General features: G+C 48.7%; 1 protein-coding gene across 1 annotated transcript in view; it reads right to left on the bottom strand.

Annotated features, from left to right (window-relative positions):
* WNK3 (WNK lysine deficient protein kinase 3) overlaps positions 1 to 27991 on the bottom strand; it is a 102345-nt gene that overhangs the window by 43460 nt on the left and 30894 nt on the right. The window contains exons 4-12 of the mRNA XM_056850223.1: positions 27069 to 27226; positions 26165 to 26253; positions 24144 to 24363; positions 20018 to 20303; positions 14487 to 14680; positions 8347 to 11826; positions 3051 to 3109; positions 2122 to 2269; positions 1560 to 1676 (exon numbers count right to left, since the gene is read on the bottom strand). Coding sequence (XP_056706201.1) covers positions 1560 to 1676; positions 2122 to 2269; positions 3051 to 3109; positions 8347 to 11826; positions 14487 to 14680; positions 20018 to 20303; positions 24144 to 24363; positions 26165 to 26253; positions 27069 to 27226 — 4751 coding nt within the window. The remainder of the gene's footprint in view (positions 1 to 1559; positions 1677 to 2121; positions 2270 to 3050; positions 3110 to 8346; positions 11827 to 14486; positions 14681 to 20017; positions 20304 to 24143; positions 24364 to 26164; positions 26254 to 27068; positions 27227 to 27991) is intronic.

The raw sequence follows: 27991 nt of genomic DNA, 5'->3' as shown, positions 1-27991 counted from the left end.
GACTTCCTGGGATCCGTCTGATGTTTTGTATTATGCCAAGCTTGTAACTTCCCATAACAATAAGTGTGAACCCCAGTGCCCCAGTGCCCTGGAGTCAATATATTCTGTAAACCCGTATAGCCCCTCACTTGCAACTTTCTACCTGTGCCTGTCTCATCTCCTGAAGGCTTCAATAAATCTATTGTTTCTGTATCAACGTCTGAGCAACTGATTTGGAGAAGCAAACTCAGAGAGGGGGATCTCTCACAGGTAATCTGATCCTTAGTTTCAGCCATGTGCCCACATCAGTTGCCCCCAGACTATTCACCGGGCTCCGTTTAAACATTCCTTTGCCGAAGGAGTGCAAAAGCACATGCCTAAGAGGGGCTCCTCCTATACTCAAGTATCTACACCTATGAGATGCCACAACTCCACTACACCACATCCTTAATGGAGACCAAATTAACCCATGCAATGCTATCTATCTGTATTTGGAAGCAGGAAACCCCATATACAAGATCAAGCTGCAAGTCTTAACATTTAAAGAAGAAATGTGTACAATTCTGAAAGCCTTCTGCTGGAATCATTTACCCAGCCTGCCCAAAAGTATCCTTTTTTGTTTGTTTGTTTGTTTGTTTCATGAGCTTCTGATTATTAAGGCTGAGATACCCTATTATGCCAGAAGAACTGAAGGACCAGTAGAATTCTAGCGAAAGCCTGAAATGTATTTATTTATTTAAAACATTTACTAGCTGCCTTTCTTCCTTACGGAGCTCAAGGAAGCTCACAATATAAATAACATATATAAAATAGATTACATACCCCCCAAAAAAACCCCAAAAGTACATACATAAAACAACACAAAATTAAAATCACCACGTAGGACTGCTTTAACCAAATACAATCTAAAATAAAATCATCTTCAGCTGTGTCCTAAAGATCAAAAGTGAGAAGGCCAGGAAGACCTCCCTGGGGAGGCTGTTCCATAATTGTGGGGCTGCCACTAAAAAGGCCCTCTCTTGTGTACCCACTGAACGACCTTCCTTGATTGGTGGGACAGTCAGGAGAGCCTCCCCCTGTGATCTTAATTTCCAGGCAGAAACATAGGGGGGGAATAACAGCTTAAAGCTCAAATCATCTTTAAGAACTCTTGAAAAAAATACCCTGGGGTTCTTACACACTCTGTTTCAGACAATTATGACAGTGTCCAGGAGGATGAATTTAAGTCTGAAATCTCCAGCTTTGTTTGGGGGAGATTCTCCTGCAACAGGACTTAACCCTTGCTATCTCCTCTAAACCAGTCAAGATCAGTGCTCTAAAGATATCAAGTACAAGATTAATTAATTCATTTTTATAGAATTTATGATCCACCTTTAAGAAGAAAAGTCATTGCGAATTAGGATAAGCCCACAACAATCCCTGTTTCCACGGCTCGGGAGAAATGCTACAAATGAGAAGAAAAATTTTGCTGAACCCAAAAACAGAGATAGAAACCAAAGCATCCCTCTAAGTCACTTGACTAGTTGGAATGTCACTGGTAACATACAGCACAAGTGGGAAGCCCGGCTCGCGAAACTTGCCATGTAATCCGCGATGTCTTCCGGAGCATCTCCGTCGACGTCAAATTTGAACGTCACCATCTTGTTGTTGTGAGTCTCTAGCTGACACTCCACAGTGTTGTCCCCTGATGTGGACACCTGGATTTAAGAGAGAACACCGTCACTGCGCTGTTGGAAGGAGATAGAGAGACCTTTCTCTGCCTGAGACCCCGGAGAGCCACTGCCAGTCTGAGTAGACAATACTGACTTGGATGGACCAAGGGTCTGATTCAGTAGAAGGCAGCTTCATGTGTTCATGAAGTGACCATATTTAGGAGAGGGGCTGTGGCTCAGTGGAAGAGCCTCTGCTTGACACGCAGAAGGTCCCAGGTTCAATCCCCGGCATCTCCAGTTAAAGGGACTAGGCAGGTAGGTGATGTGAAAGACCTCTCTACCTGAGACCCTGGAGAGCCGCAGCCGGTCTGATTAGACAATACTGACTTGGATGGACTGAGGGTCTGATTCAGCATAAGGCAGCTTCATGTGTTCATTCTGGAACCTCAAACAAGTCTCGTCTGCAACTTGGCCCTTGAAACATACAAACCTGAAGCACGGTGAGCTGGAATTTGGAACCCTTCTCGGCTCGGGCACAGGACGCCCTCCTTTGCTTGCTCTTGTCTTGCTTGCCATTTCCACTGGGAAGGTCACTCCCGCCAGCCCCTTCCTTCAGCGCGGTGGCATCAGGGATTAGGCTAAAAGGATGCAAGAAAAGGACTTGAGCACGCTCAAGAGCAGTGGGGTTCCCAAACTTTTCGGGCCACCGCCCCCTTGGTTCCACAAACTCAACCCCAGCGCCCCCCACCTACTCTATCAAAAGCATTATTCAAAATAGGGGTTTGCACGACGCACTAAAGAAGATAATACAATTTCAAAACAGTAACAATTAATTGCACATCTATTCAAAATCAAATTAAAACTTTTTTAGTTGAAATTTATTCAACGAAACTGATCAAATTGATCCAGTGGTACCAGCTCTTCAAAGTCTGGGGGGGAAATCCTGAGAGTTTCCACCAAATTTGCCAGCATGGTGCCACAGCTTGATCTATTGTAAATTAGTGAACAACACAGTTGAAGGGGCCCACCTCTAGTGCCCCTTTGCTGCCCTCTTGCCTCTTCGTGCCCCCCCAGGTAATCCCACCGCCCCCCGGGGGGTGGAACTGCCCACTTGTGGAACCAGTGCTTAAGAGGACGATACGGGGCTCTCCCAAGGGGGAACTGAGAGACGAGCCTTCTACTCTTTCATTTCAAAAGATTGCTTTGGGGTTCTCTCTCTGATATCAGCCAGCCTCATCAGGGCCCGGGTTGGCAGCCCAACATGTTTGATATTGGAAATGACAAAGGAGCAACCAGAAAAGTCTCCATCGCTTCTCCACCATGCCCATTAATTCTTTAAGGCCAGGGTCCCTCTCGTTCTACTTTTGAGTCTCCTCCCCTAAAAAAGCCCCAAATGAATTAATCTGGAGCAGAACTTACCCTTGTGTAGAATCTGGTTTTTGTGCAGCTGGCTGTTGTTCTGGTGCTAAGATGGAAACCTAAAAAGGAGAGGAGAGGGGGAAGGGGGCAGAATACGCTCAAATTAATACATTTGCACCTGCTGTGCTTTTTAAACAACATTCAAAAGGCACTCCAGAGAACTCTAGAAAGGCACTCTAGAACTAGCATATATTCACTTACTCTGGAGATTTGAAGCAAGTTTTGCATTTGTTCCTGGGAAAGGTGTTTTTTATCCGCACACTGGTACTGATACACACCTTACCTTCTTAACCTGCAAATGGGCAAAATCAACAACTGCTCTTCCACATGCCTTCTCCGCTGTGGAACGGCCTGCCCAAGGAGGTCAGGAAGGCTCCCACTTACTGTGGCTTTTCGCAAACTATGCAAAACTGAATTATTCAAGAGGGCTTTTCTGTGCAGGCCATAGAGTTGCACTGTACTAAATGATTCACAAAGTTACTTAGATAAATTATTAGGGACTGCAGCCTATTCTGTTGCATTTAGCTTACTGAAACTAGAATCCTACCAAAACCCTAAACGATTTAGTATCGTTTAATGTGTCATGCTAAGACTTATGCTTCCTTTTATTAACACAATGGAATCCAGTCTGGAGGAAGAGAAAATTAAATTTCTCTTATGGGAGGGAGACTCTCAGTGTTATTTGCAGGTAGCCAGGTATTGCTCTGCAGCAATTAAAATCTGCTCAGAAAAGTGTATGAGTGTTAATAAGGTGAATTTTAATTAATATAATTTTATCTGTATTTTGTACAAAGAGTTTATTTATCATGTAATGGGTTTTATTGATAAGGTTGTATCTTTTCTGACTAATGCCGTAATAATAAATCGTATCGTATCGACTTATGCTTTGCTTCGGTTCTGTTTTTAGGTGTCTGATCGGTCCTACAATCGAAATCCTATTGAATTGTTTATTGAATGTCCCATCCTGTCAATTGTATTGACTCATACTGTGTAATGAACCTTGAGTCCAAGCGTGGTATAGTGGTTAAGAGCAGTGGTTTGGAGCAGTGGACTCGAATCTGGTGAACCGGGTTGATTTCCCCACTCCTCCACATGGAGCCAGCTGGGTGACCTTGGGCTAGTCACAGCTCTCTTAGAGCTCTCTCAGCCCCACCTACCTGACAGGGTGTCTGTTGTGGGGAGCGAAAGAAAAGGTGATTGTAAGCCTGTTTGATTCTCCCTTAACTGGTAGAGAAAGTCAGCATATAAAAACCAACTCTTCTTCTTCAAGTGAGAAAGGTGTGCAGGTAATCGGAACAGGTAATCAAAGGTTTTGCTAGAGAAAAGCCCCACCTGGCCCTGCCCACTTTCTAAAAACACTTGGAGGGCACCAGGAAAGGTGTCATTCAGCAGGAGCCACGGAGGTAGAGTCAGCAATGGACAGAACTTGAGGGGACAGTATAGGCAAGAGAAAGAAGTAAGGTCAGATAGGGAAGACAAGCAATTGAGGTCATCACAGGTGAGCTAATCGGGGTAGAAGTTGGTAGAGGCACAGAGTCAAAGAAAGGAGTAGCTACCTCTTTCTGACAGAGCGGTTACATTTTTAACAATTTTTTATTGTTCAAATTCACTCATGCGTTTAGCTCCCACAGAAAGTTACACCTGTCAGAGATCTAAATCTCTGTCACAAATACCACTTGTGAAACAGATTAGAAACACTTGAACTGGTTATAGCAAGCATTATGATCACTAAACGGGAACAAGGGGGACTTCATTTCTTGTGCACCCTCCCAAAAAGTGATTACTTCTGCTTTAGACAGATTTGTTCTGAAGAAAATATAACTCACACTGTTGCATGCTAAACACATCAGGGCAAACAAAACGGAAGTGTAGAGACTAAAAGCCTGTGTCTCAATTATATGAGCCAAGATTTTACGGCATTTACTAATTATTTTCTACAATATGGTTGTTTTCAGTACATGTGCATCCTACCATGGAGAAACTACATGGGGTGCTTTAAAAGGCAAAAAAAAAATCTATAATGGCAGAATCCTGAATGGCTTAACAGAAGGCATTTGAAGGCAGTAGAAGAAAGAATTACTAGAGCAGGAGTGGCAAACATAAGGCCCGCGGGCCGGATCCGGCCCCGACAGCTCTTATCCAGCCCATGAGCCAGCCGAGGCCACCACCACCCAGTCCCGATCTGGGCTGGCGAGACATGGCCCAGCCCCCACCATGATAACCATCTTCAAGTACTTGAAGGGCTTTCATATAGAGAAGGGTGCGAAGTTGTTTTCTGTTGCCCCAGAAGGTCGGACCAGAACCAACGGGTTGAAATAAAATCAAAAGAGTTTCCGCCTAGACATCAGGAAGAATTTCCTAACAGTTGGAGCGGTTCCTTAGTGGAACACGCTTCCTCGGGAGGTGGTGAGCTCTCCTTCCTGGAGGTTTTTAAGCAGAGGCTAGATGGCCATCTGTCAGCAATGCTGATTCTATGACCTTAGGCAGATCATGAGAGGCAGGGCATCTTGGCCAGTTTCTGGGCATGGAGTAGGGGTCACTGGGGTGTGTGGGGGAGGTAGTTGTGAATTTGCTGCATTGTATAGGGGTTGGACTAGATGACCCTGGTGGCCCCTTCCAACTCTATGATTCTATGTGACATTTATGTCATATCTGGCCCTCATAGCGAACGAGTTTGACACCCCTGCACTAGAAGCTTACCCAGGGTCAGTTCATGTCACAAAGTTCTTGTGTCTTCCACATGGCTCCTACAGGCTCTGTCAATCAGACATACGCCTTGAGTCCCATGCTCAGAACTTACTTCCCAAGTGCATGTGTAGACCCAGTTCAAATTGGGACCATGGCACCCAAGGAGGGGGGCGGGATTAAGTCTTCCAACCACACCATTGTCCAACCTGAAATAGCCTCAGATGCTTTCCCAGGGTGAGGTGGGAACTTACATGCATTGATGGTTAAATCCACGTTTCTCCAGTGGGGTTGATAACAGCTGCCTAGGGTCATTTCAGGTTAGCAAATGGCACGCAGAGTGGAAGGAAGAGGTTAAAAATGCTTCTTCCTGTGCACGGCAGTCCCAATGCGAAACAGGCACCTGCGCACTTGGGAATTAACTTCCAAGCACAGACTTGTGGCAGCTGTGGGGGGGACACGAGGATTTTCTAACGTTTGAACGGATCCTCAGAAAATACATCACAGAATTGGAAGGGACCACCAGGGTCATCTAGTCCAACCCCCGCACAATGCAGGGAATTCACAACTACCTCCCTCCGCACACCCCCAGCGACCACTAATCCTTGCCCAGAAGATGGCCAAGATGCCCTCCCTCTCATCATCTGCCTAAGGTCATAGAATCGGCATTGTTGACAGATGGCCATCTAGCCTCTGCTTAAAAACCTCCAGGGAAGGAGAGCTCACCACCTCCTGAGGAAGCCTGTTGCGCTAAGGAACCACTCCAACTGTTAGAAAATTCTTCCTAATGTCTAGGCGGAAAAACCTCCAGGGAAGCTCGCCACCTCCTGAGGAAGCCTGTTCCACTGAGGAACCACTCTGTTAGAAAATTCTTCCTAGTGTCTAGACGGAGACATAAACATCTAGCCCTGAAACGCGATTACTCCAGAAACCAGGAGACAGAGAGTACACTGTAGGATGGGGGCAGAGCTTTGGGGAAACTATCAGATATTACAAAACTCTGAATAACTCGCACACTTGGATAAACAAGGCACGGAGCCTGCTGAACAGCAGCTGGCAATTGCTGTGCACAGCTAAACACGTGGAAGAAACTGCTGAAGGAGAAGATTACCTCGAGCCTTAGGACAACAGGCACATTGTGACGAGACACGGCCCTTCTGCTTACCCCCCGTACTCTCGGGTTATCGGTCTGTTATTTAGCACTCATTAAGTGACAGAAATGTGGAAATCTAATTCTTTTCTGTTTTGATTGTGGCAGATAACACGGAAATCAAGTGCCTGACTGGCGGCCCAAGAGATACTGGGACTGGCATGGGATTGCATGTTTGGAGCTGGGGCAGACATATGTTAGGCTGTTATGTGCACAGAATATGAACGTAGATGGGATGACTCTAGAGCAAGTGAGCTGGTCCTGTTTCCTGTCACCACCTCCCACCATCGTATTTCCCCCACCCCCAGCCACAATTAAAACTTGCAACATGAATCTGAGTTTTAGGTTGCTTTGTATTAGAAAGCATGCTTTGTTTGGACTCTCTCATCCTGGAAGCATCACAGATCCAGCTGTTAGTTGATTACTACTTGGCTCTTTCTCTACATCCCTAAATGAGGTGATCCAAGCTAGAAGGAGAAGAAGCAGAACAGAAGCAGAACAAGCAGAAGCAGAAGAACAAGCAGCAGAAGAAGACGAACAAGCAGCAGAAGAAGCAGAAGAAACAGAAGAAGAGTTGGCACTTTCACATATGCCGAATAACGCACTTTCATTCCACTTCAATGCACTTTATTGATTGTTTGCAAGTGGATTTTGCCATTTCACGCAGTAAAATCCAGCTGCGAAGTGCATTGAAAGTGGATTGAAAGTGCATTATTCAGCATGTGTGAAAGTGCCCTAAGTGACAGCCCATCAAATACTTAAAGAGAGCAATCATGTCCCCCCTCAACCTCCTCTTCTCCAGACGAGAGGCAAGAGGGTGGGGGAAGGGAAGAAGACTTGGTTTTTACATGCTGACTTTCTCTACCACTTAAGGCAGAATCAAATTGGCTTACAATCACCTTCGCTTCCCCTCCCCGCAACAGACACCCTGTGAGGTAGGTGGAGCTGAAAGAGCTCTAAGAGAGCTGTGACTAGCCTGAGGTCACGCAGCTGGCTTCGTGTGCAGGAGTGGGGAAACAAACCTGGTTCTCCAGATTAGAAGGGCATGGGGGGCTGGTGGTGGGTAGGGTAGGGGGGCCCTGGGAACTATCTGCCTGGGGGCCCTCAAAACCCTGAACCAGCCCTGGTTGGAAGAGAGCGGTTCTTGTACGTAGCTAAAAAGTGTACTCTTTCAACATTAAAAATTACCCAGCCATTCTGCTGCAAATCTCCCAGGCCATTTATGCATGAGAGGTTTTGCCTTGGATTTGCTGCTCTGTAGATGCACGTTTTCCCCATCCGAATTCTCAAAACTCAAAAATAAACCCCAATGCCAAGTTCTGAGAATTCAGATGGGGAAACCGTACGTACAGAAATCGGCCAATCCAAGACAAAACCTCCCACGCATAAATGACATCCAGTTTCCTTTTTTGGGGTCAGGGAAGAATTGAAAATGGATTGTTTTTATAGCAACAGGCATACCTGTAGGACATCTTGTCCTGGAACTTGTGGCTGTGTTGGCGCACTAAGATTCGGGGGCGCCACCACAGAACTCTGAGAAGACACCTGATGCTGAGCCACAGACTCCGCTGGCAACACGGGCGCCTGACAAGATGGCTGGTGCGGCGCATACGCTGGCAGCGCAGGCGGGGTTGGAAACGGCTGGCTACTGCCAGCAGGCTGAAATGCTTGCGGCTGCCGGAGGAGATGCGTGCTCTGCAGGAACCCGGGCAGTTCAGAGGGCTGCTGCGTTGCGTAAGCTTGTTCCGGCTGCTCGGGTACGGGGGACAGAGCCTGTAACGGGTTCACGGCAGGCTGCGGGGCTGCAGCTTGGAGCGACAGAGTCGAGCTGGAAGCCGACGGTTGAGGGGCGGGATGCTGGCCGTAGTCCTGGTAAGGAGGCTGGGGCTGGACGTGTGGCATGAAAGAGGGCTGCGGCCCTTCAGCAAGCCTAGGTACCATGTGAGGAGGCTGCAGTTGGTGGTTCCCTCCTCTGCCAGGATCCTGCTGGACTGGATACGCCGGCAGTTCGGACTGCTGCTGCTGCTCCGCAGGACAAGCGTGGACTTCTGCCGATTGCGCCAAGCAGACCTGTTGTTCCATGCAGCCGACGCCACCCTCCTGCACCCTGTACGTGGGCTGCTCAGGAGAGTGCATGGCGAAACCTGGTGGCTCTGCCACCTGAACGGCTAAGTGAGGCTGCTGGATCTCAGGAGGCTGAGAAAGATAGGGCGTCGGCTGAGTTACGTAAGCTGTCTGTCCAGGGTAGAAAGTTTGCACTGGATATGTTGCCTGGTCAAAGGGCTGCCCTGGATAGCCCCCCGGAATGGCATAGAATAATGGCTCTGGGCAGGAAGGCTGCTCTGGACCCTGCGCCGGGTAAGCAACGTGCATCTGACATGCGACATGCTCAGGGGCTTGCGGCTGGTTATTTGGCTGTGCTTGGCACATCGGCTGATCTGAAGGTTGAAGCTGTTGTGGGGGTTGTACTGGATATATCTGTTGTTCCTGGCCTTGTGGTTGGTACTGGTTTTGCGTTGGATAAGCCGCCCGTTCTGGGGACAAACCCAAGAGCTCCGCCTGCTGCTGCTTTCCCATGTCCTGTTGAACAGCAGGGGGCAACTGCTCTGTGGAACTGGCCTGCAGGACAAACTGTTCCCGCTGCTGCAGAGGAAGATGGTACAGCATCTGTTGCATCGCACAAGCACGCTGATCTGTTGACTGGTGGACTGGAACAGCCTGCTGCTCTTGCTGGACCAGAGAGGCCTGCGCCGAAGAATCGACGGACATCCCTTGATACGGCTGGCATGGCTGCACGGGGGCCATCTGCTGGAGTGGTGGCATGGTGGAGATCTGATGTGCAGACACCAATTGCTGGGGATGCTGAATGGATCCCGGCTGCTGGGGAACTGGCTGCAAGGAACCAACCTGCTGGGGAACTTGTGCAGACTGCTGCATGACCGCCGCCTGAGGCAGCTGCTGAATTGATGCCACTTGCTGGGGCAGCTGCAAAGATGTCACCTGCTGGAGGACCTGTTGGGGTTGTTGCATCGGCGTCACCTGCTGGGGAACTTGTTGGGGTTGCTGCATCGGCGCCACCTGCTGGGGAACCTGTTGGGGTTGCTGCATCGGCATCACCTGCTGGGGAACTTGTTGGGGTTGCTGCATTGGTGCCACCTGCTGGGGAACTTGTTGAGGTTGCTGCATCAGTGGAATCTGCTGGGTAACATGTTGGGGTTGTTGCATCGACGCCACCTGCTGGGGCTGCTGCATCAGCGCCACCTGCTGGGGAACTTGTTGGGGCTGCTGCATTGGCGCCACCTGCTGGGGAACTTGTTGGGGTTGCTGCATCGGCGCCATCTGCTGGGTAACACGTTGGGGTTGTTGCATCGATGCCACCTGCTGGGGCTGCTGCATCGGCGCCACCTGCTGGGGAACTTGTTGGGGTTGCTGCATTGGCGCCACCTGCTGGGGAACTTGTTGGGGTTGCTGCATCGGCGCCACCTGCTGGGATTGCTGCATCAGCGCCACCTGCTGGGACTGCTGCATCGGCGCCACCTGCTGGGACTGCTGCATCGGCGCCACCTGCTGGGGAACCTGTTGGGGTTGTTGCATCGACGCCACCTGCTGGGACTGCTGCATCGGCGCCACCTGCTGGGGAACCTGTTGGGGTTGCTGCATTGATGCCACCTGCTGGGGAACCTGTTGAGGTTGCTGCATCGGTGCCAGCTGCTGGGGAACTTGTTGGGGCTGCTGCATTGACGCCACCTGCTGGGGAACTTGTTGAGGTTGCTGAAATGCTGACACCTGCTGGGGAACCTGTTGAGGTTGCTGCAGGGACGCCACTTGCTGGGGGACCTGTTGAGGTTGTTGTAAGGACGCCACCTGCTGGGGAACCTGTTGGGATTGCTGCAGGGATGCCACCTGCTGGGGAACCTGTTGAGGTTGCTGCAAGGACGCCACCTGCTGGGGAACCTGTTGGGATTGCTGCAGGGACGCCACCTGCTGGGGAACCTGTTGAGGTTGCTGCAAGGACGCCACCTGCTGGGGGACCTGTTGAGGTTGTTGTAAGGATGCCATCTGCTGGGGAACCTGTTGGGATTGCTGCATCGGCGCCACCTGCTGGGGAACCTGTTGGGATTGCTGCATCGGCGCCACCTGCTGGGGTTGCTGCATTGACATCACCTGCTGGGGGACCTGTTGGGGATGCTGCAAGGACCCCACCGGTTGGGGTTGATGCAGAGATGCCATCTGCTGGGGTTGCTGCATTGACGTCCCCTGTTGGGGGACCTGCTGGGGTTGCTGCAAGGACGCCACCTGCTGTGGAACTTGCAGGGGCTGCTGCTGCACAGAGGCCATCTGCTGGGGCACCTGGTGTATTGAGGCCACCCGCTGTTGCTGCTGCGTAGACACCAACGGCTGCATGGAGGCCAGCTGCAGAGGAATCTGCTGGAGGACCTGCTGTGTGGATGTCACTTGCTGTGGAACTTGTGCGGATGCCACCTGCTGGGAAACCTGTTGTGCTGAGGTCACCTGCTCAGGAATTTGCTGGGGCTGCTGGGTAGGTGCCATCTGCGAGAGAACTTGCTGAGGCTGTTGCATGGACGAGACTCCCTGTGGAACAGACTGCACAGCCGAGGCGTTCGGGAGGCCCTGGGCTAAGTTTTGGATATTGTTGATAAACTGAACCGAGGACTTCCCCTGTGGCACAGGTGAATGACTGACAGGCACAAAGCTGGTGGCCGCGTGCTCCAACTCCATCGAACCTGCGGCAGCTGAAGCATGACTCCCAACTTGAGCTGCTGAGTCCAGCTGCTGGTTGGCCGACGCTTGCTGGTTCATCATTTGTGGAGCAGGTATGGTATGAGGGGAGGTGACGGTCAAGATCTGCTGAGGAACTCCCATGATAGATCCATCCAACGTCTGCCCCTCCATACTGTAGGACACTTGTGAGTCTGGAGGCTGAGGAGAAAATATTCAGGTTAAAACAGATCATCCTTGCAACAAAATGGTCGTTTATGCATGGGAGTGTAACCTGAGGTTCGTTGCTCGCTGGACCCACACTTTCCTGTTGGGAGTCTATGCACCAGCAGTCTCCAAGTTCAAATCAGGAAGTATTTGAGTCCCCGCCCCTTGAAATGCTGCTTTATAATTGGCTGTAGTGAGAAAAAAGTTCCTCCCCCCAAACCCAATTGCCACGTGAAAATGCATTTTAAGAGCGTTTTAAGAACAAAAAAAAAAAATAGAGCTATTTGAAAGGGACGGGGGAGAAACCCAAGCCTTGTTTTTAAAAGCCTTCTGCTCAGAAAGAACGAGGAAGCAGGAAGTATTTGAATCCCTACCCCTTGACATGCTGCTTTGTAATTGGCTGTCTACTTGCTGTGAGAGAAACCAAGCTTCTGTGTCCCGAGCTTTGCCTTATGCATGGGGATTTCAAGCGGGCTGAGCTCAGGGGAGAGGGAAGAATCAGGTTAATAGAGGGATGGGAAGTCCTGGGATTTGTGAGGGCTGGCAGTGAGGTCATCTCTAATGGATAGGAAACTCATGCATAACTCCAAGGAATAACCGAGACAGACAGAAGGCGAACCTGAGTGAAAGTACCCATGCATAAATGACCAATTTCTTATTTTAAGGTGTTTCAGTCCCAACCCATAAAAAGAATCCCATCTCATAAAGAACCTATAAGGTCTGCAAGCCAGCCAAGGCAGCTACTCTCCTGCAGTCCTCAGCTGAGCTAGCGAGGCATAGCCCAGCCAAGTGACATTGATGTCATATCCGGCCCTCAATGAGTTCGACACCCCTGCTACAAGATAAACAAAGCAAGAAAACGTTCAGCGGATGTTGCTTGTAAAATCCCAGCACCCTTGGCAACACAAAGTGATTGCAATAGCCATATTTTATGTCTGGGAGCAAAGAGCAATTCAGTGTTTTTCAGCAGGGGTCCAGTAGTTGGCAACTGGCTTTTCTCTAAGCGGACCCAAGGAAAAGTCAGACTAATACAGCAGATAGAAAAATAGCCACACTGTGAATTTGCATTCTCAGGGGCTCCAGGAGAGGAGAAATGCTGATTCTTGGCAAGTAACTCCTCCTGGCAATACGCAGAGTCCTTCTGCTAAAAAATACCAAGTGGAGGGGCTTTTCCACAACTACTGAGATGGAGCCTGAGGTACAATAAAAAGGAATTTTTAAATTCAAAGTTTGTATCATTGTTTGGGATGACTGGTTAAATTAGATAAAGTATTTTTCAGTGAAATAGGTAAATGGGTAAAGGTCCCCTGTGCAAGCACCGGGTCATTCCTGACCCATGGGGTGACGTCACATCCCGACGTTTACTAGGCAGACTTTGTTTACGGGGTGGTTTGCCAGTGCCTTCCCCAGTCATCTTCCCTTTACCCCCAGCAAGCTGGGTACACATTTTACCGACCTCGGAAGGATGGAAGGCTGAGTCGACCTTGAGCAGGATACCTGAAACCAACTTCCGTCGGGATCGAACTCAGGTCGTGAGCAGAGTTTGGACTGCAGTACTGCAGCTTACCACTCTGCACCACATACAAGATCTAAAAACCTTGGTCGCTTATCACAGCAAATGACCACTTCAAGTGGACAAGCAACACCGCTGGCTGCTCCTATGTGCCGCTGCCCACCTGGAACGGCAAGGGGCAATGGTTCCTAGGAGCAGCTGCTGTTTGACTGGCTGACTGCCCTTCCAGCTCTGGGCAGCAAATGAAGACATGAAGCTGCCTTCCACTGAATCAGACCCTCGGGTCCATTCACAGTCAGTATTGTCTATTCAGACAGGCAGCGGCTCTCCAGGGTCTCAGGCAGGAGGACTTCAGCTGGACCGCAAGAAGAATTTTCTATGAAATTTGTCCTCGTGAAGCTACCCGTGGGAGCCTGGCTCCGTGGCTTAAATCCACATGGGGGGGGGGCTTTCGGTCTCTGCAAAAGATGGGGGTCCTTACCATCCGTGGCGCAAGCTGCTGAACCGCGACAGGGGAGACCTGAGCCTGGGAAGCCAAGCTGTGGGCCGGGGGAGCCAAAGGCTGATTCTGGACTAGCGGTAAAACGCTGGGGTGGGGCATATTCATGGGCTGCTGTTGCATCTGTGTGAAGAATGATTAACAAATTGCTCTCAGAAAAGCTGAGGGACCGCCGGCACTCCACGTCTCATCGGCCCTGCTTGCATTCTCCAGGGTCTCAGGCAGGGGTCTTTCACATCACCTACTTGCCTGGTCCCTTTAACTGGAGATGCCAGGGATTGAACCTGGGGCCTTCTGCATGCCAAGCAGATGCTCTACCACTGAGCCACGGCCACTCACAAAAGTTCATACCCTGCCAGATATTTTGTTAGTCTTTAAGGTGCTACTGACTCTTGCTCTTTTCTACTACTTTAAAGTACAATTAAAGTACAATTTTTTAAAAAATGTCCTGCATCTATACATCAAACGTGAACACGCTAAATTATATATTCTTATTAGAAAATGGCTCTTCTATTATTTCTTCTCTGGGATCAATACAGTCATAACAATGTATACTGAAACACCAACGTTATTTGTGGAAGACAACAGTATAGCCGTATCACCAGGCTTCGGCCTTAAAAAAAAAAAACGTGGGCTCCTTACCCCTGGCATTGACTGGTAATGCCCCACCAGTTGTTGGGATGTGTAGATTTGCCCTTGCGCACCGTTTTCGACTTGTGAGAGGCTGGGGGCTTGCTGGGCGCCCGTCATCTGCTCCGAGGAGAAAGCCAAGCTATGTTGGCTGGAGGCATCGGAGAGTATAACCGACCCCACTCCCCTCTCGGACGTGCTGTCACCTGTATCAGCACGGAAGGCAGGGAAACAGAGGGTTGTCAGCTCTAGCAGAAGAGGTCCAGAAGCATTGCCCTTTTCCCTTCTCCCCACCACTTCTTTGCACACATAAACAACTAGGTTACCAAAGAGCCAAATCAATGATCAAGCAAAGGCTATGGGACATCGCTCTTCAAGCTGACAGATCATAGGCTCCCCTCTTACCAGCAGGGAAAGACCGTAATAAAAATTTTGCTCCTTCAAATTACCTTCATTTATTGGGAAATCCCTAAGTTCAGAAGAGCTTTTACCTTAGCCCGATTTAATGCACTCCCATCTGCCCTTGTTGAAGGAAGATATGCACGTATCCCATACACCCAACAATTTTGTCCCTGTCAGTCAGGCAAGATAGAAACTATTGAACATGTCTTATTGGTTTGTTGCTTTTATCAGGAGATTAGATCTAGGTTTATTTGCCCAATATTGCACAAATATCCAGGCAGGCCAAATTCCTTTTATGCTGACCTTCTTCTCGCCGATAGTTTCAATGAAACCACCCTTAAAGGTAGCTTAAATTTAAGTGCTTGTATTAATTATAGTTAATGTATAGAGATTTAGGTGTTTTAAATGTACCCTTCGCTAATTGGATTAGAGATGTATTGCATTATTGTAATGGTGATATCCAATAGTTTTAACTTGGCTGGTACTATATCAACTGCTGCTGGTCTTTGACTGCAAATAAATTTGAAATTTGAATTTGAAGCAGTTGGGGATGCAAACTGCCACCTGGGCTTTCAAGGAATATGCCCTGCGCAACTCAGACCAAACGCTTATGCTAGAAAGAACACAACGAAATGCAAGCTAGCTCTCTAAGGAAGAGCAAAGGGTCCAGTGTTTTAACGACGGCTGTGTTTCTTCCAGTTGGCACCAGTGATCTTTGAACATTCCTCGGATACAGGAGCCCCTAATCTCCAGAAAGAGCCCTGTGGCGCAGAGTGGAAAGGTGCAGTACTGCAGTCAAAAGCTCCGCTCACGACCAGAGTTCGATCCCGACGGAAGTTGGTTTCAGGTATCCTGCTCAAGGTCGACTCAGCCTTCCATCCTTCCAAGGTCGGTAAAATGTGTACCCAGCTTGCTGGGGGTAAAGGGAAGATGACTGAGGAAGGCACTGGCAAACCACCCCGTAAACAAAGTCTGCCTAGGAAACATCGGGATGTGACGTCACCCCATGGGTCAGGAATGACCCATGCTTGCACAGGGGACCTTTACCTTTAATCTCCATAATTCACTTTTTGGAATATTGGTCTCTGGCTTCTGCTAGGACTCAGCAGAGAACAAAAGGAAGAGTTGCTAAAGTATGTTTGTTTGGGATTTCTTTTCTTTTTTTGCCGTCAAGTGACAGCTGACTTGTGGCGACCCTGTAGGGATGTCAACACAAGAGACATTCAGAGGTGGTTTGCCGTTGCCTGCATCCGCACCACGTCCCTGGTATTCTGTGGAGGTATCCCTTCCAAATACGAACCAGGGCCGACCCTGCTTAGCCTCTGAGATCTGAGATCAGGCTAGCCTGGTGCTATGCCCGAACTAATGCGAAACATTTCTCTATATAACAATCCCGTGGGGTAGATTAGTCTAGGACAACACTAGCCCAGTAAATTGCATGGGCTGTATAGCTATTTGAACACAGGTACAAACTCCAGCATCCAGAAAAACCCAGGAAAAACGCACGGAAACGCAAGGGAAGAGCAAGAAGACCTCTGACAGTCGGAAAATGCATGCATAATCTAAGCCAGGGATGGGGAACCTCAGGCCCGGGGGCCATATGCGGCCCCCGGGGGCATTTTTTGTGGCCCTTGGGAGCTCCGGGGCCCTGCCGCAGAGGCGTGGCGCAGGGCGGCCCTCCCTGAGGGTGTTCCTGGGGCCACGGCTTGCAGGGGCGCTGTGGCACCCTTTGGACCTCCTCTCGCCGACTGACGGCTGTTGGTCGGCGAGAGGAGGGGGAGGGACACTTCCCCCAAGGCTGCCCCCTATAGCCGCATCGTGCAGGAACGCTGGGGCACACTGTAAGCCCCTCTTGCTGCCTGTCAGTTGTTGAGCAGTGAGAGGGAGGGGGGGAAGAGGCCCGTGGCTCCCGGCGGCAGAGCATGAGAGCAGGAACCGATCGGGCTTCGGGGGGCCTTTTGTGGACTCTGGGGGTGGGAGGGCATGGAGCCTGGGGCCAGGTCGTGCGGGGCCGGCAGGTGTGTGTGTGTGCGGGGGGGAGGTTTTTCTCTCTCCCTCTCTTTCTGCCTCTTTCTTTGCCTGTCTCCCCCCGTCCTTTTCTTTCTCCCCCTATTTCCATTTCTTTCTCCCTCTCTCCCTTTCCCCTTTTCTCTGTTTTCCTTCCTTCCTCCCTTGCTGATCGACTGCGGGTTGTGCCCCCCTGGCGCCTCGTTTGCTCGGGCCCACTGCTGGCTGCCCTCCAGCCTGGGAGGGGGGAGCGGGGGCACTCTCCATGCCTTTTCTGTGTGGCCTCCCCTGGGGTTGCCAACCTCCAGGTGGTGTCCGGACACCTGGAAACCCTAGCCTCTCCCCCTACACCGGGAGATCTACACCTGGTATGGCTCCTGAATGATGTTATAAATGTGCAAATGGCCCTTGGCAGAAAAAAGATTCCCCACTCCTGATCTAAACAAAGCCCCAAAGTAGTCAGCAGGGTGGCCGCGAGGAAATAGCCATGCATAAATGACCTGACCAGGTAATTTGTAACTCTTACACATTCTAGTTGCTGCAGAGTGGGATTCCCTATTCCTACACATTGCCCCAAGAGTATATTATACACATTATCAAACATAAGAGCATAAGGAAAGCCCTGCTGGATCAGACCAAAGCCCATCAAGTCCAGCAGTCTGTTCGCACAGTGGCCAACTAGGTGCCTCTAGGAAGCCCACAAACAAGATGACTGCAGCAGCATTTATCCTGCCTGTGTTCCACAGGACCTAATAGAATAGGCATGCTCCTCTGACCCTGGAGAGAACAGGTATGCATCATGACTAGTATCCATTTTTACTAGTAGCCATGGATAGCCCTCTCCTCCATGAACATGTCCGCTCCCCTCTTAAAGCCTTCCAAGTTGGCCACCATTACCACATCCTGGGGCAGGGAGTTCCACAAGCTATGTGTTGTGTGAAGAAAGACTTCCTTTTATCTATTTTGAATCTCTCACCTTCCAGCTTCAGCAGATGGCCCCACGTTCTAGTATTATGAGAGAGGGAGAAAAGCTTCTCCCTGTCCATTCTCTCCATACCATGCTTAATTTTATAGCCCTCTATCATGTCTCCCCTTAACCACCTTCCTTCCAAGCTAAACAGCCCTAAGCGTTTTAACTGCTCCTCATAGGGTGGTTGCTCTAGTCCCCTGATTATTTTGGTTGCTCTTTTCTGCATCTTCTCAAGCTCTGCAATATCCTTTTTTAGGTGTGGTGACCAAATAAATATCCAGAATTTTTATCGCCCTTAACCAGCAGAAAAGCTTGCTCTTAGATTTCAAAGAGAAGTATCAGTGCGTTAACAAAAACAGATGCTAGAGATTTATTGCCTGGAGCAGCCTTTTTAAGGATGGTATCAGAACCGCAGTGCCCATAATATCCCTTACTCCAATAAATATAAGGCTTTGAAAGTAGGCCCCCTCCTTGTAGGCCACTATCCTTCGAGTAGCAAATGAAACGGTGCGTTGGATCAATGGGAAAGCGCTCTGGCCAGATTTGCTACACTTCCATACAGGTTCGAAGAGAACCTTACCACAAAGTAAATTATTGCAGGGAGATTATCCAGGCTGTGTAACCGTGGTCTTGGAATTTTCTTTCCTGACGTTTTGCCAGCAACTGTGGCAGGCATCTTCAGAGTAGTAACACTGAAGGACAGTGTGCGTCATTAGCACATTATCTTGATACTTACAGGACAATGATTAGCACATTACTTTTGCAGGACAATGACTCAGCTCAAACCCAACCCCTTTCTGACTATATCTTCCTACACACTTGACACTGAGAGACACTGTCCTTCAGTGTTACTACTCTGAAGATGCCTGCCACAGTTGCTGGCGAAACGTCAGGAAAGAAAATTCCAAGACCACGGTTACACAGCCCGGATAACCTACAAGAACCAATGAATTCTGACCGTGAAAGCCTTCGAGAATATATTGCAGGGAGGATTGGCATGATTTACAGCACCCAATAACAGATCAGATGGGCAGTGTTAGACTGAGAGGTGATATGATAACCATCTTCAAGTACTTGAGGGGCTGTCAATATAGAGGAGGGTGTCGAGTTGTTTTCTGTTGCCCCAGAAGGTCGGACCAGAACCAACGGGTTGAAATTAAATCCAAAGAGTTTCTATCTAGACATTAGGAAGAATTTCCTGACAGAGCGGTTCCTCAGTGGAACAGGCTTCTTCGGGAGGCGGTGAGCTCTCCTTCCCTGGAGGTTCTTAAGCAAAGGCTAGATGGCCATATGTCAGCAATGCTGATTCTATGACCTTAGGCAGATCATGAGAGGGAGGGCATGTTGGCCATCTTCTGGGCATGGAGTAGGGGCCTCTGGTGGTGTGGGGAGAGGTATTTCCCTCATTGTGCAGGGGGTTGGACTAGATGACCCTGGTGGTCCCTTCCAACTCTATGATTCTATGATTCCATAGCAGTAGAAAAGAACAAAGAGTCCAGCAGCACCTTAAAGACGTTTGGCTGGGTATGAGCTTTCGTGAGTAGCATTTGAAGAAGTGAGCGGTGATTCATGAAAATTCATACCCTACCAGAAATGTTGTCCGTCTTTAAGGCGCTAGTGGACTCTTTGTTCTTTTCTACAGCACCCTATAATGAATATGATAATGGTTGACAAGTAAGCCAGGGGCAACACGCACAGAAATAAATCAGAGTCTACATGCCTCCACTAAGGTAAAGGTCCCCTGTGCAAGCACCGGGTCATTCCTGACCCATGGGGTGATATCCCATCCCCACATTTACTAGGCAGACTGTGTTTACGGGGTGGTTTGCCAGTGCCTTCTCCTGTCATCTACACTTTACCCCCAGCAAGCTGGGTACTCATTTTAACGACCTCGGAAGGATGGAAGGCTGAGTCAACTTCAAGCCGGCGACCTGAAACCGACTTCCGTCGGGATCGAACTCAGGTCGTGAGCGGAGTTTTTGACTGCAGTACTGCAGCTTACCACTCTGCGCCACGGGGCTCCTATGCCTCCGCCAGACAAGCAAATAACTAAGCTAGGAGCCGAAACACCAGCTGGGGTGGCTGAACAAAACGATCCCCAGATTTATCCCGAAAAACCTTAGTGCAGCACAGGATTTGGGAACGGGCCTTGACCGTTCGTTACCTATGACAGAGGAGGAATGTTGCATTTGCTGGAGGATCTGCTGTCGGACGTGCTGATCAACCTCCGTTTCTTCACATTCGGTCTTGCTTGGCTGGCAAGGAGAGGTGAATGACGAGCCCTGTGGTTGGAGTAACGGCAGACCGCCTGGCAGCTTGCTTTGAGAGTCCTTCCTCTCCTCTAGGTAGGCCTGCCTCCGCTCCCGGATCTTCTTGACCAGAGTGACGCGATCTCTGATGGATTTAGCGACCGCTTTAGAGTCACTTTCGTGGAAGAATCCTGACTTCACCTGGACATCAAAAGAAAAAAACAAGTGTTACACCTCTGTCGAAAATCACTCCTGTTCTTCCAAACTGCTATTCATTTGATGAGGAGGAGGAGGAGAAGAGTTGGTTTTTATATGCCGACTTTCTCTACCACTTCAGGCTTACAATCACCTTCCCTTCCCTACAACAAACCCAGTTCTCCAGATCAGAGTCCACTGCTCCAAACCACTGCTCCTAACCACTACACCATGCTGGCTCTCATTCCATACAGGCCCTGCGGATCTGCATCAAGTTCTGCTCACTAGAGAGAGAGTTCCACCAGGCCGGGGCCAGCGTCATGAGTCAGCCTGCAGAGACCTCCTCTGACGAAGGGGAATTAGAAGCCAGAACAGAGGGACATCCTCAGGCAGAAGTCCCACAGGAACAACCACAGGGACTACAGCCTGCCAGAATAGAGGATCAGCCAAAGTCAGGAGAGGACTCACCATGCCTGCAGCCTGCCAGCTCAAGGACTCCAGTTGGACCTGACACCTTGCAACATGAAGTCTCCAGAGGCCTTGCCAAGGCCACTGGAGAAGAGAAGAAAACAGGTCCGTCTGGCAATGCAGCAGAGACGGCAGAGTGCTAGACTGAAGGCTTTACAGAGGAACCTCCTCAGTTGCAGTGATGAGGAAGAGCAGGGCTGAAGCACCACCTGTGAACTCAGCCTAATCAGCATCAGCTGGCTCTGCTACAGCAGCAGGGGAAGGGATTTAAGCCATCAGTTAGGCTTGGCTGTTGTGCAAGCAACTTGTCACCAATCTCCTTGTGTACCGGCCTTGTTTCCCTGCTATCCTATGGATTCCTGGCATCCTGACTTCTTGGACTGGCTTTGACTAACGCCTTGGACTTCCCTTGCTGGTATTGAGATCTTGGACTTTGCCTGAACTGTGAATGACCTTGGACTGTTCCCCAGACTACGCTTCCAGCCCTCGCTCCTTGCCTGCACCACGACAGCTGGCGTCGAGAAAGCTCTGGCCCTGGTTGAGGACAGCCGGACACTTTTTGAGCCGGGGACCACCAGCAGATAGTTATTAGGAGTGCTCTCTTGGGGCCACTGGAAAGGACAGTCATGCTAGGAAAAGTTGAGGGCAGCAGCAAAAGAGGAAGACCCAACAAGAGATGGAGTGACTCTTTAAAGGAAGCCACGGCCTTCAGTTTGCAAGACCTGAGCAAGGCTGTCAAAGACAGGACATTTTGGAGGACTTTGATTCATAGTGTCACCATGATCAAACACTGTGGATCAGGGATGTCAAACGTAAGGCCCACAGGACAGATCCAGGCCCCTTGAGAGCTCTTACCTGGCCTGCAAGCCAGCCACCACCACCACCCCCTACAGTCCCAATCTGGGCTGGCGAGGCATGGCCCGGCCCGACCAAGTGACATTTATGTCATACCCTTGGAACAACTGAGTTCCACACCCCTGCTACAGATGATTAATACTAGTTACTAGTTCTGTGGCCATTCCAATATTAGAATTTTAAGATTCACAAAATGAAGCCCCTTAACATTTTCCTCCTTTTAGATCACCTTTGGCAAGCCCCTAGTTTTTAGACCCACAATCCTTTCCAGTGTGGTGTAGTGGTTAAGAGTGGTGGTTTGGAGCGGTGGAGTCTGATCTGGAGAACCGGGTTGGTTTCCCCACTCCTATACATAAAGCCAGCTGGGTTACCTTGGGGAAGTTACAGCTCTGTTAGAGCTCTCTCAGCCCCACCTACCTCACAGGGTGTCGGTTGTGGGGAGGGGAAGGGAAGGTGATTGTAAGCCGGTTCGATTCTGCCTTAAGTGGTTGAGAAAGTCGGCATATAAAAACCAACTCTTCTTCTCCTTAGATCACCTTTGGCAAGCCTCTAGTTTTAGACCCACAATCCTTTCAGAACAAATGGTTATAGAATTATTTTGTACATAAACATAATATTTATTTACAGTCATAGACCATCAAATAAAACAGGATTACAGAATTGCTTGACGAATACTGAAGCACATAGACAAAATGTGGCTAAGAATTATTTTGTTTGAGCTAGCCATAAGGTGACCAGTTAGTGATATAGAACCCCTAAAACCAACAGGCTTTAAATATCACTTGACAAAAGGGGTTTGCGTCAAGTGCTTCCTGTCACATCCTTGAAGTATCCACCAGACTTTCTTCTAAAGGACACAGGGTTATGTTTTAAAGCGAAGACACGGATTAAATGACAAGACATTCCAGCGTAGCTGGCATGTTAAGCAGAGCTCACAAAAGGGTGGTTCTGAGTTGACAGCGGGAAAATCACCACCCCAATCTAGTGAAGAATTGGTCGGGGGTGGGGTGGGGGGAGAGACACCAGAGAGGAGTAACAAACTATGGGTCAATCAATCATCTCTATTATGGTCATTGACCAGCATTACAAACAATAATAAAAATCAGTCCAATTACACGAAGCTTAATTTATGGGAATAAATTTAAAATGTGACCTTATAAAAAACCCATTTAAGGGCATTTAAAACAGGGGTGTCAAACATAAGGCCCGAGGGCTGGATCCGGCCCCTTGAGAGCTCTTATCCGGCCCGTGAGACAGCCGAGACAGCAGCCCCTCCCACTCTCAATCTGGGCTGGTGAAGCATGGCCTGGCCTGACCAAGTGACATTTATATCATATCTGACCCTCAGGGGTGTCAAATATGAGACCTGCAGGTAAAATCTGGCCCCTTGAGAGCTCTTATCTGACCCTCGACCAGCCAAGGCAGCCACCCCCTTTCCCTCTCAATCTGGGCTGGCGAGGAATGGCCCGGCCAAGTGGCAATTATGTCATATCCGGCCCTTGTAACACATTGAATTCGACACCCCGATTTAACATCTGCCACAACTATAGTTTTCTGGAGCCTACTTATCAAAACACAAAATCTGGCAACTCGGCATGATGTCTGAGCGTTCTTATCTGATAGCAAATAGTCCCATTTCATTTAATCAGTTTCGCCAGAAATCCTAACTAATAGCGGACTAATAATTTTTAAGTCTAGCTGCCTTATAGTAAGGACATCTCAACAACATAAGTTCTATTGTTTCTACCTCACGTAACGGAATCTTCTTGAATTTGCCTTCAAGCACTGAGGAGGGAGAACTATGAGTTGATTTTGTAAGATTCAGAACCATGCACCCTAATGGAGCAATTCAGGAGACCTCCTGTCTGGTGGGTGACCAGTGCTTTAGCAGCAGCCCTTTGGGGTACAAAGGAAAGAAGCAAGCAGATGTACTTCGATGACTCCTTTCAGGATCAGGAACCATCAGCTGTTACTAGTCAGGATGCCGCGTAGCTATATGTTTTGTAGAAACAAAACCACGGCAACAGTGAGGCAGAGTCAAGAGACATAACTTAGGCAAAGGATGGGAGAGGAAGCGGGCCATAAATGGATTTTAAGATCCTACTATTTTAAGATCCTATGGTGACCAGCAAGAAGAAGGAGGAGGAGGAAGAGGAAGAAGAGTTGATTTTTATATGCTGACTTTCTCTACCACTTAAGGGAGAATCAAACCGGCTGACAATCTCTCTTCCCTTCGCCTCCCTACAACAGACACCTTGTGAGGTAGGTAGGGCTGAGAGAGCTCTTAAGAGAACTGTGACTAGCCCAAGGTCACCCAGCAGGCTTCATGTGGAGGAGTGGGGAAGCCAACCCGGTTCTCCAGATTAGAGTCCACTGCTCTTAACCACTACACCACGCTGGCTCTTCAGGGGTAGATCAACACAACAGACAACAAGAGAGACTGTAAAAGAGAAGATATTAAATGATATAAGACGAATCCCCATGCTAGAAGGGAAGAATGAAGGCCGCAATGGCAATACCCACCATTTCACAAGCTACTTCCTCCGGGACGTCCGTTTCAAGGTTGAAACTGAACTCGATCGCTTCGTTGTCTTTGTGCTTGCCTTTCAGTTTCTTGGGATCTTCCACCCACAGCCTCAAAGCCAAGGAGGCCTCCAGCCCTTCGTCCTCCTCCGCCAGCTCCACCCGGAGCCCGGTGTCCTCGGCGAAGAAGGTGTGGTTCAGGAGGTCTCTGATGGACAGCCTGGCAGTAAAACAAAGGGAAGTGAACAGAAGGTCTTCCAAATCCCACAGCAGAGGTGTACGATTGGTGGCCTCGTCTTTCTACAAAGTACTATGCTTCACTAGGGGCTCTCCACAAGTATGCATTGCACACCTAAATAAACATAATGCTCAGTTGTTACTTAACCGTTTAGACAACGTGGTCCCAATTCAGCCGTCCTTTGGGGTGAATAAAGCAGATACATGCATTTTCCAAATCTGAGGCAAAAAAAAACACTTTCCCTTAGACCAGTGGTTCCCAAAGTGGGCAGTGCCACCCCCTGGGGGCCGGTGGGATTACCTAGGGGGGCACTAAGAGGCAAGGGGGCAGAAGGGGCGCTAGAGGTGGGCCCCCTTCAACTGTGTTGTTCACTAATTTACAATAGATCGAGCTATGGCACCAGGCTAGCAAATTTGGTGGAAACTATCAGAATTTTCTTCCAGACTTTGAAGAGCTGGTACCACTGGATCAAGTTCATCAGTTTTGTTGAATAAGTTTCAACTAAAATGTTTAAATTTGCTTTTGAATAGATGTGCAATTAATTGTTACTGTTGTGAAATTTTATTGTCATTATCTTCTTTAGTGAGTCGTGCAAACCCCTATTTTGAATAATGCTTTGTATAGGATAGGGTAGGGGGGTGCTGGGGTTGAGTTCGTGGAACCAAGGGGGCGGTGGCCTGAAAAGTTTGGGAACCCCATTGCCTTAGACCAAGGGTCCCCAGAATGATGCCTGTGGGCACCATGGTGCCTATCGATACCTTTCCTGGGGCTCAGCAAGTGTTTTTAGAAAGTAGGCAGGGCCAGGTAGGGCTGTTGCTCAGCAGGGCCTTTGACTGGCCACTGGAGAGCTGATCAGATTTAAATAACATCATTTCAGTGGCAGCTGACTCCGCAGTGTTGGTTTTATTCTCCAACTCACTCCTCTTTCCCTTGCATTTGTTTAAATTACCCCTCTTCTCCCCTGCACTTGGGCTTCCTCTGTGTGCATGTATGTGGCTGTGCCCACTACCCTGTCTTTGAATTCCAAAGGTGCCCCCCATAGGCTCAAAAAGGTTGGGGACTCCTACCCTAGATCTTGCCAGTGTGGTGTAGTGGTTAAGAGCGGTGGTTTGGAGCAATGGAGCCTGATCTGGAGAACCGGGTTTGATTCCCTCACTCCTCCACATGAGCGGCGGAGGCTAATCTGGTGAACTGGATTTGTTTCCCCACTCCTACACATGAAGCCAGCTGGGTGACCTTGGGCTAGTCACAGCTCTCTCAGCCCCACCTACCTCACAGGGTGTCTGTCGTGGGAGGGGAAGGGAAGGTGATTGTAAGCCGGTTTGATTCTCCCTTAAGTGGCAGAGAAAGTCGGCATATAAAAACCAACTCTTCTTCTTCTTTATGTTGTTGTTAACTCATGTATACTGTTTTAATGTTGTAAGGCGCCGCTTTGGTTGAACAACAACTAAAAATTTAATTAATAAATAAATTCTCTGAGCTGGAGGAACCACTTTCCTCCATATACAGCTCTTCCTACTCCATATACAGCTCTTCCCTACATTCTGGAAACAAGCCAGACAAATCCCAATTTAGCCATGTGATTTACATTGTATGAGCTTAATTCCCTTCGACTTCAAAAGGACTTATGCAGGTGCTTAAAAATGCTATACCAAGCAGGAATGCTTTGCTTAATCAGGCCCTTTGTTGCCAGTACAGACAAGGCCCTATTAAAACTCACAAAGGCTACCTCTTAATTTATGGCACCCGAAGCAACGGGGAGCACAAAACGGGCTTCACCCACCTTGCAGACTTGTTTTGCCGAATGCATCCTTCAATGATCTCTTTCACCTCCGGGTCAGTTACCTTGTTAAAACTGGCAGGTTTAATGCCCTAAGAGAAAAGAGATGCAGTTGTTAATAGATAATACCCAGCAGGAGTTCTCTCTCCTGCAGCTGGACAGAACTATGGAAAAACCCCAATTTATAAGGCCCTTCCAAGCAGCTGAAGCTGGTGGAATTAGCTCAGCCACATAAAACCTGACCCTGTGCACATTTAGTTGGAAGCAACTCTAATTGATTATAGCGCAATTGATGTGCAAAGGGTGTTTGTTTGTTTTTAATCCCAGCTACTCTCTAAATAAAATCAATGCTGAATGTCTAGGCTTTATGTAGTATTGTGAAAAAGGGGACAAAATCCATTCTAATCCATCTGACTAATCTTTTCCTTTAGCTTCAATCTGGCCATTCACACCCAGGCATAAGACCATTTCGTGACCGGGCATGAAAATTAATCTAATAAAGGAAAACAGCTATTTCCTTGTGCTGTCTTCGGAATCTGGGGACACATAACGCAGTCCTAAACTTAGTGAAAACCCTACTAAGTCCACTGAAGTCAACCATCTTAGAAAGGAGTAACTCTGCTTAGGATTGCACTGACTCCACACTGATCGACTCTGCATGATGCAACTAATGCTACCAATCATGCCGTCTGTACCCCAAACAGCCCTGTAACCATTTCCTGCTCAGGTGCAATCTCAAAAGATGAGCTACTTTGGAAGAACGCAGCAAAGTTGGGAAAGATGTGCCCAGGCTAAGAGTAGCTGCTGCTTGTGCGCAACAAGACCTACATACATTCTAACACACAGGGCGTAGCCATTTTAATATGCCAATATGCATGTTAGCCTTAATGAAAAAATCTGTACCTACACTGGTTACTTTTCGGTAGATTTGAGCTGCGTTCTGGCACTCGGAGTAAGGGTATTCAGAGGTTGCCATCTCCAGCATGCACATCCCAAAAGCATAGACGTCGACGGACTCGTCATAATGTTCTTCGTACATCTCGGGAGCCATGAATTCAGGAGTCCCTGCAAACAAAACAAAACAGCGATTGATTTCTTGTGTGTATTTTCTGTTGCTACCGTAAAAACGTCATAGAATCATAGAGTTGGAAGGGACCACTAGGGTCATCTAGTCCAACCCCCTGCACAATGAAGGAAATTCACAACTACCCCCTCACACCCCCAGTGACCCCTACTCCATGCTCAGAAGATGGCCAAGATGCTCTCCCTCTCATCATCTGCTTAAGGTCATAGAATCAGCATTGCTGACAGATGGCCATCTAGCCTCTGATTAGAAACCTTCAGGGAAGGAGAGCTCACCACCTCCCGAGGAAGCCTGTTCTACTGAGGAACTGCTCTCACTGTTAGAAAATTCTTCCTAATATCTAGATGGAAACTCTTGATTTAATTTCAACCCGTTGTTTCTGGTCTGACCTTCTGGGGCAACAGAAAACAACTTGGCACCATCCTCTATATGACAGCCCTATATGACTGCAGTATTGCAGTCCAAATTTGGTGGAAACGATCAGAATTTTTTTCCAGACTTCGAAGAGCTGGTACCACTGGATCAAGTTCATCAGTTTTGTTGAAAACATTTCAACTAAAAGTTTTAATTTGATTTTGAACTGATGAGAAATTACATTGTTAGTGTTTAGAAATTTTATTTGTTATTATCTTCTTTAGTGAGTCGTGCAAATCCCTATTTCGAATAATGCTTTTTATAGGGTAGGGGGCGCTGGGGGCTGAGTTTGTGGAACCGAGGGGATGGTGGCCCCAAAAGTTTGGGAACCC

This window comes from Euleptes europaea, chromosome 1 (assembly GCF_029931775.1).
Source record: "Euleptes europaea isolate rEulEur1 chromosome 1, rEulEur1.hap1, whole genome shotgun sequence".
NCBI classification, from domain to species: Eukaryota; Metazoa; Chordata; class Lepidosauria; order Squamata; family Sphaerodactylidae; genus Euleptes; species Euleptes europaea.
The sequence above is the reverse complement of the archived record's forward strand: the minus strand, read 5'-3'. Positions and strand labels throughout refer to the sequence as shown.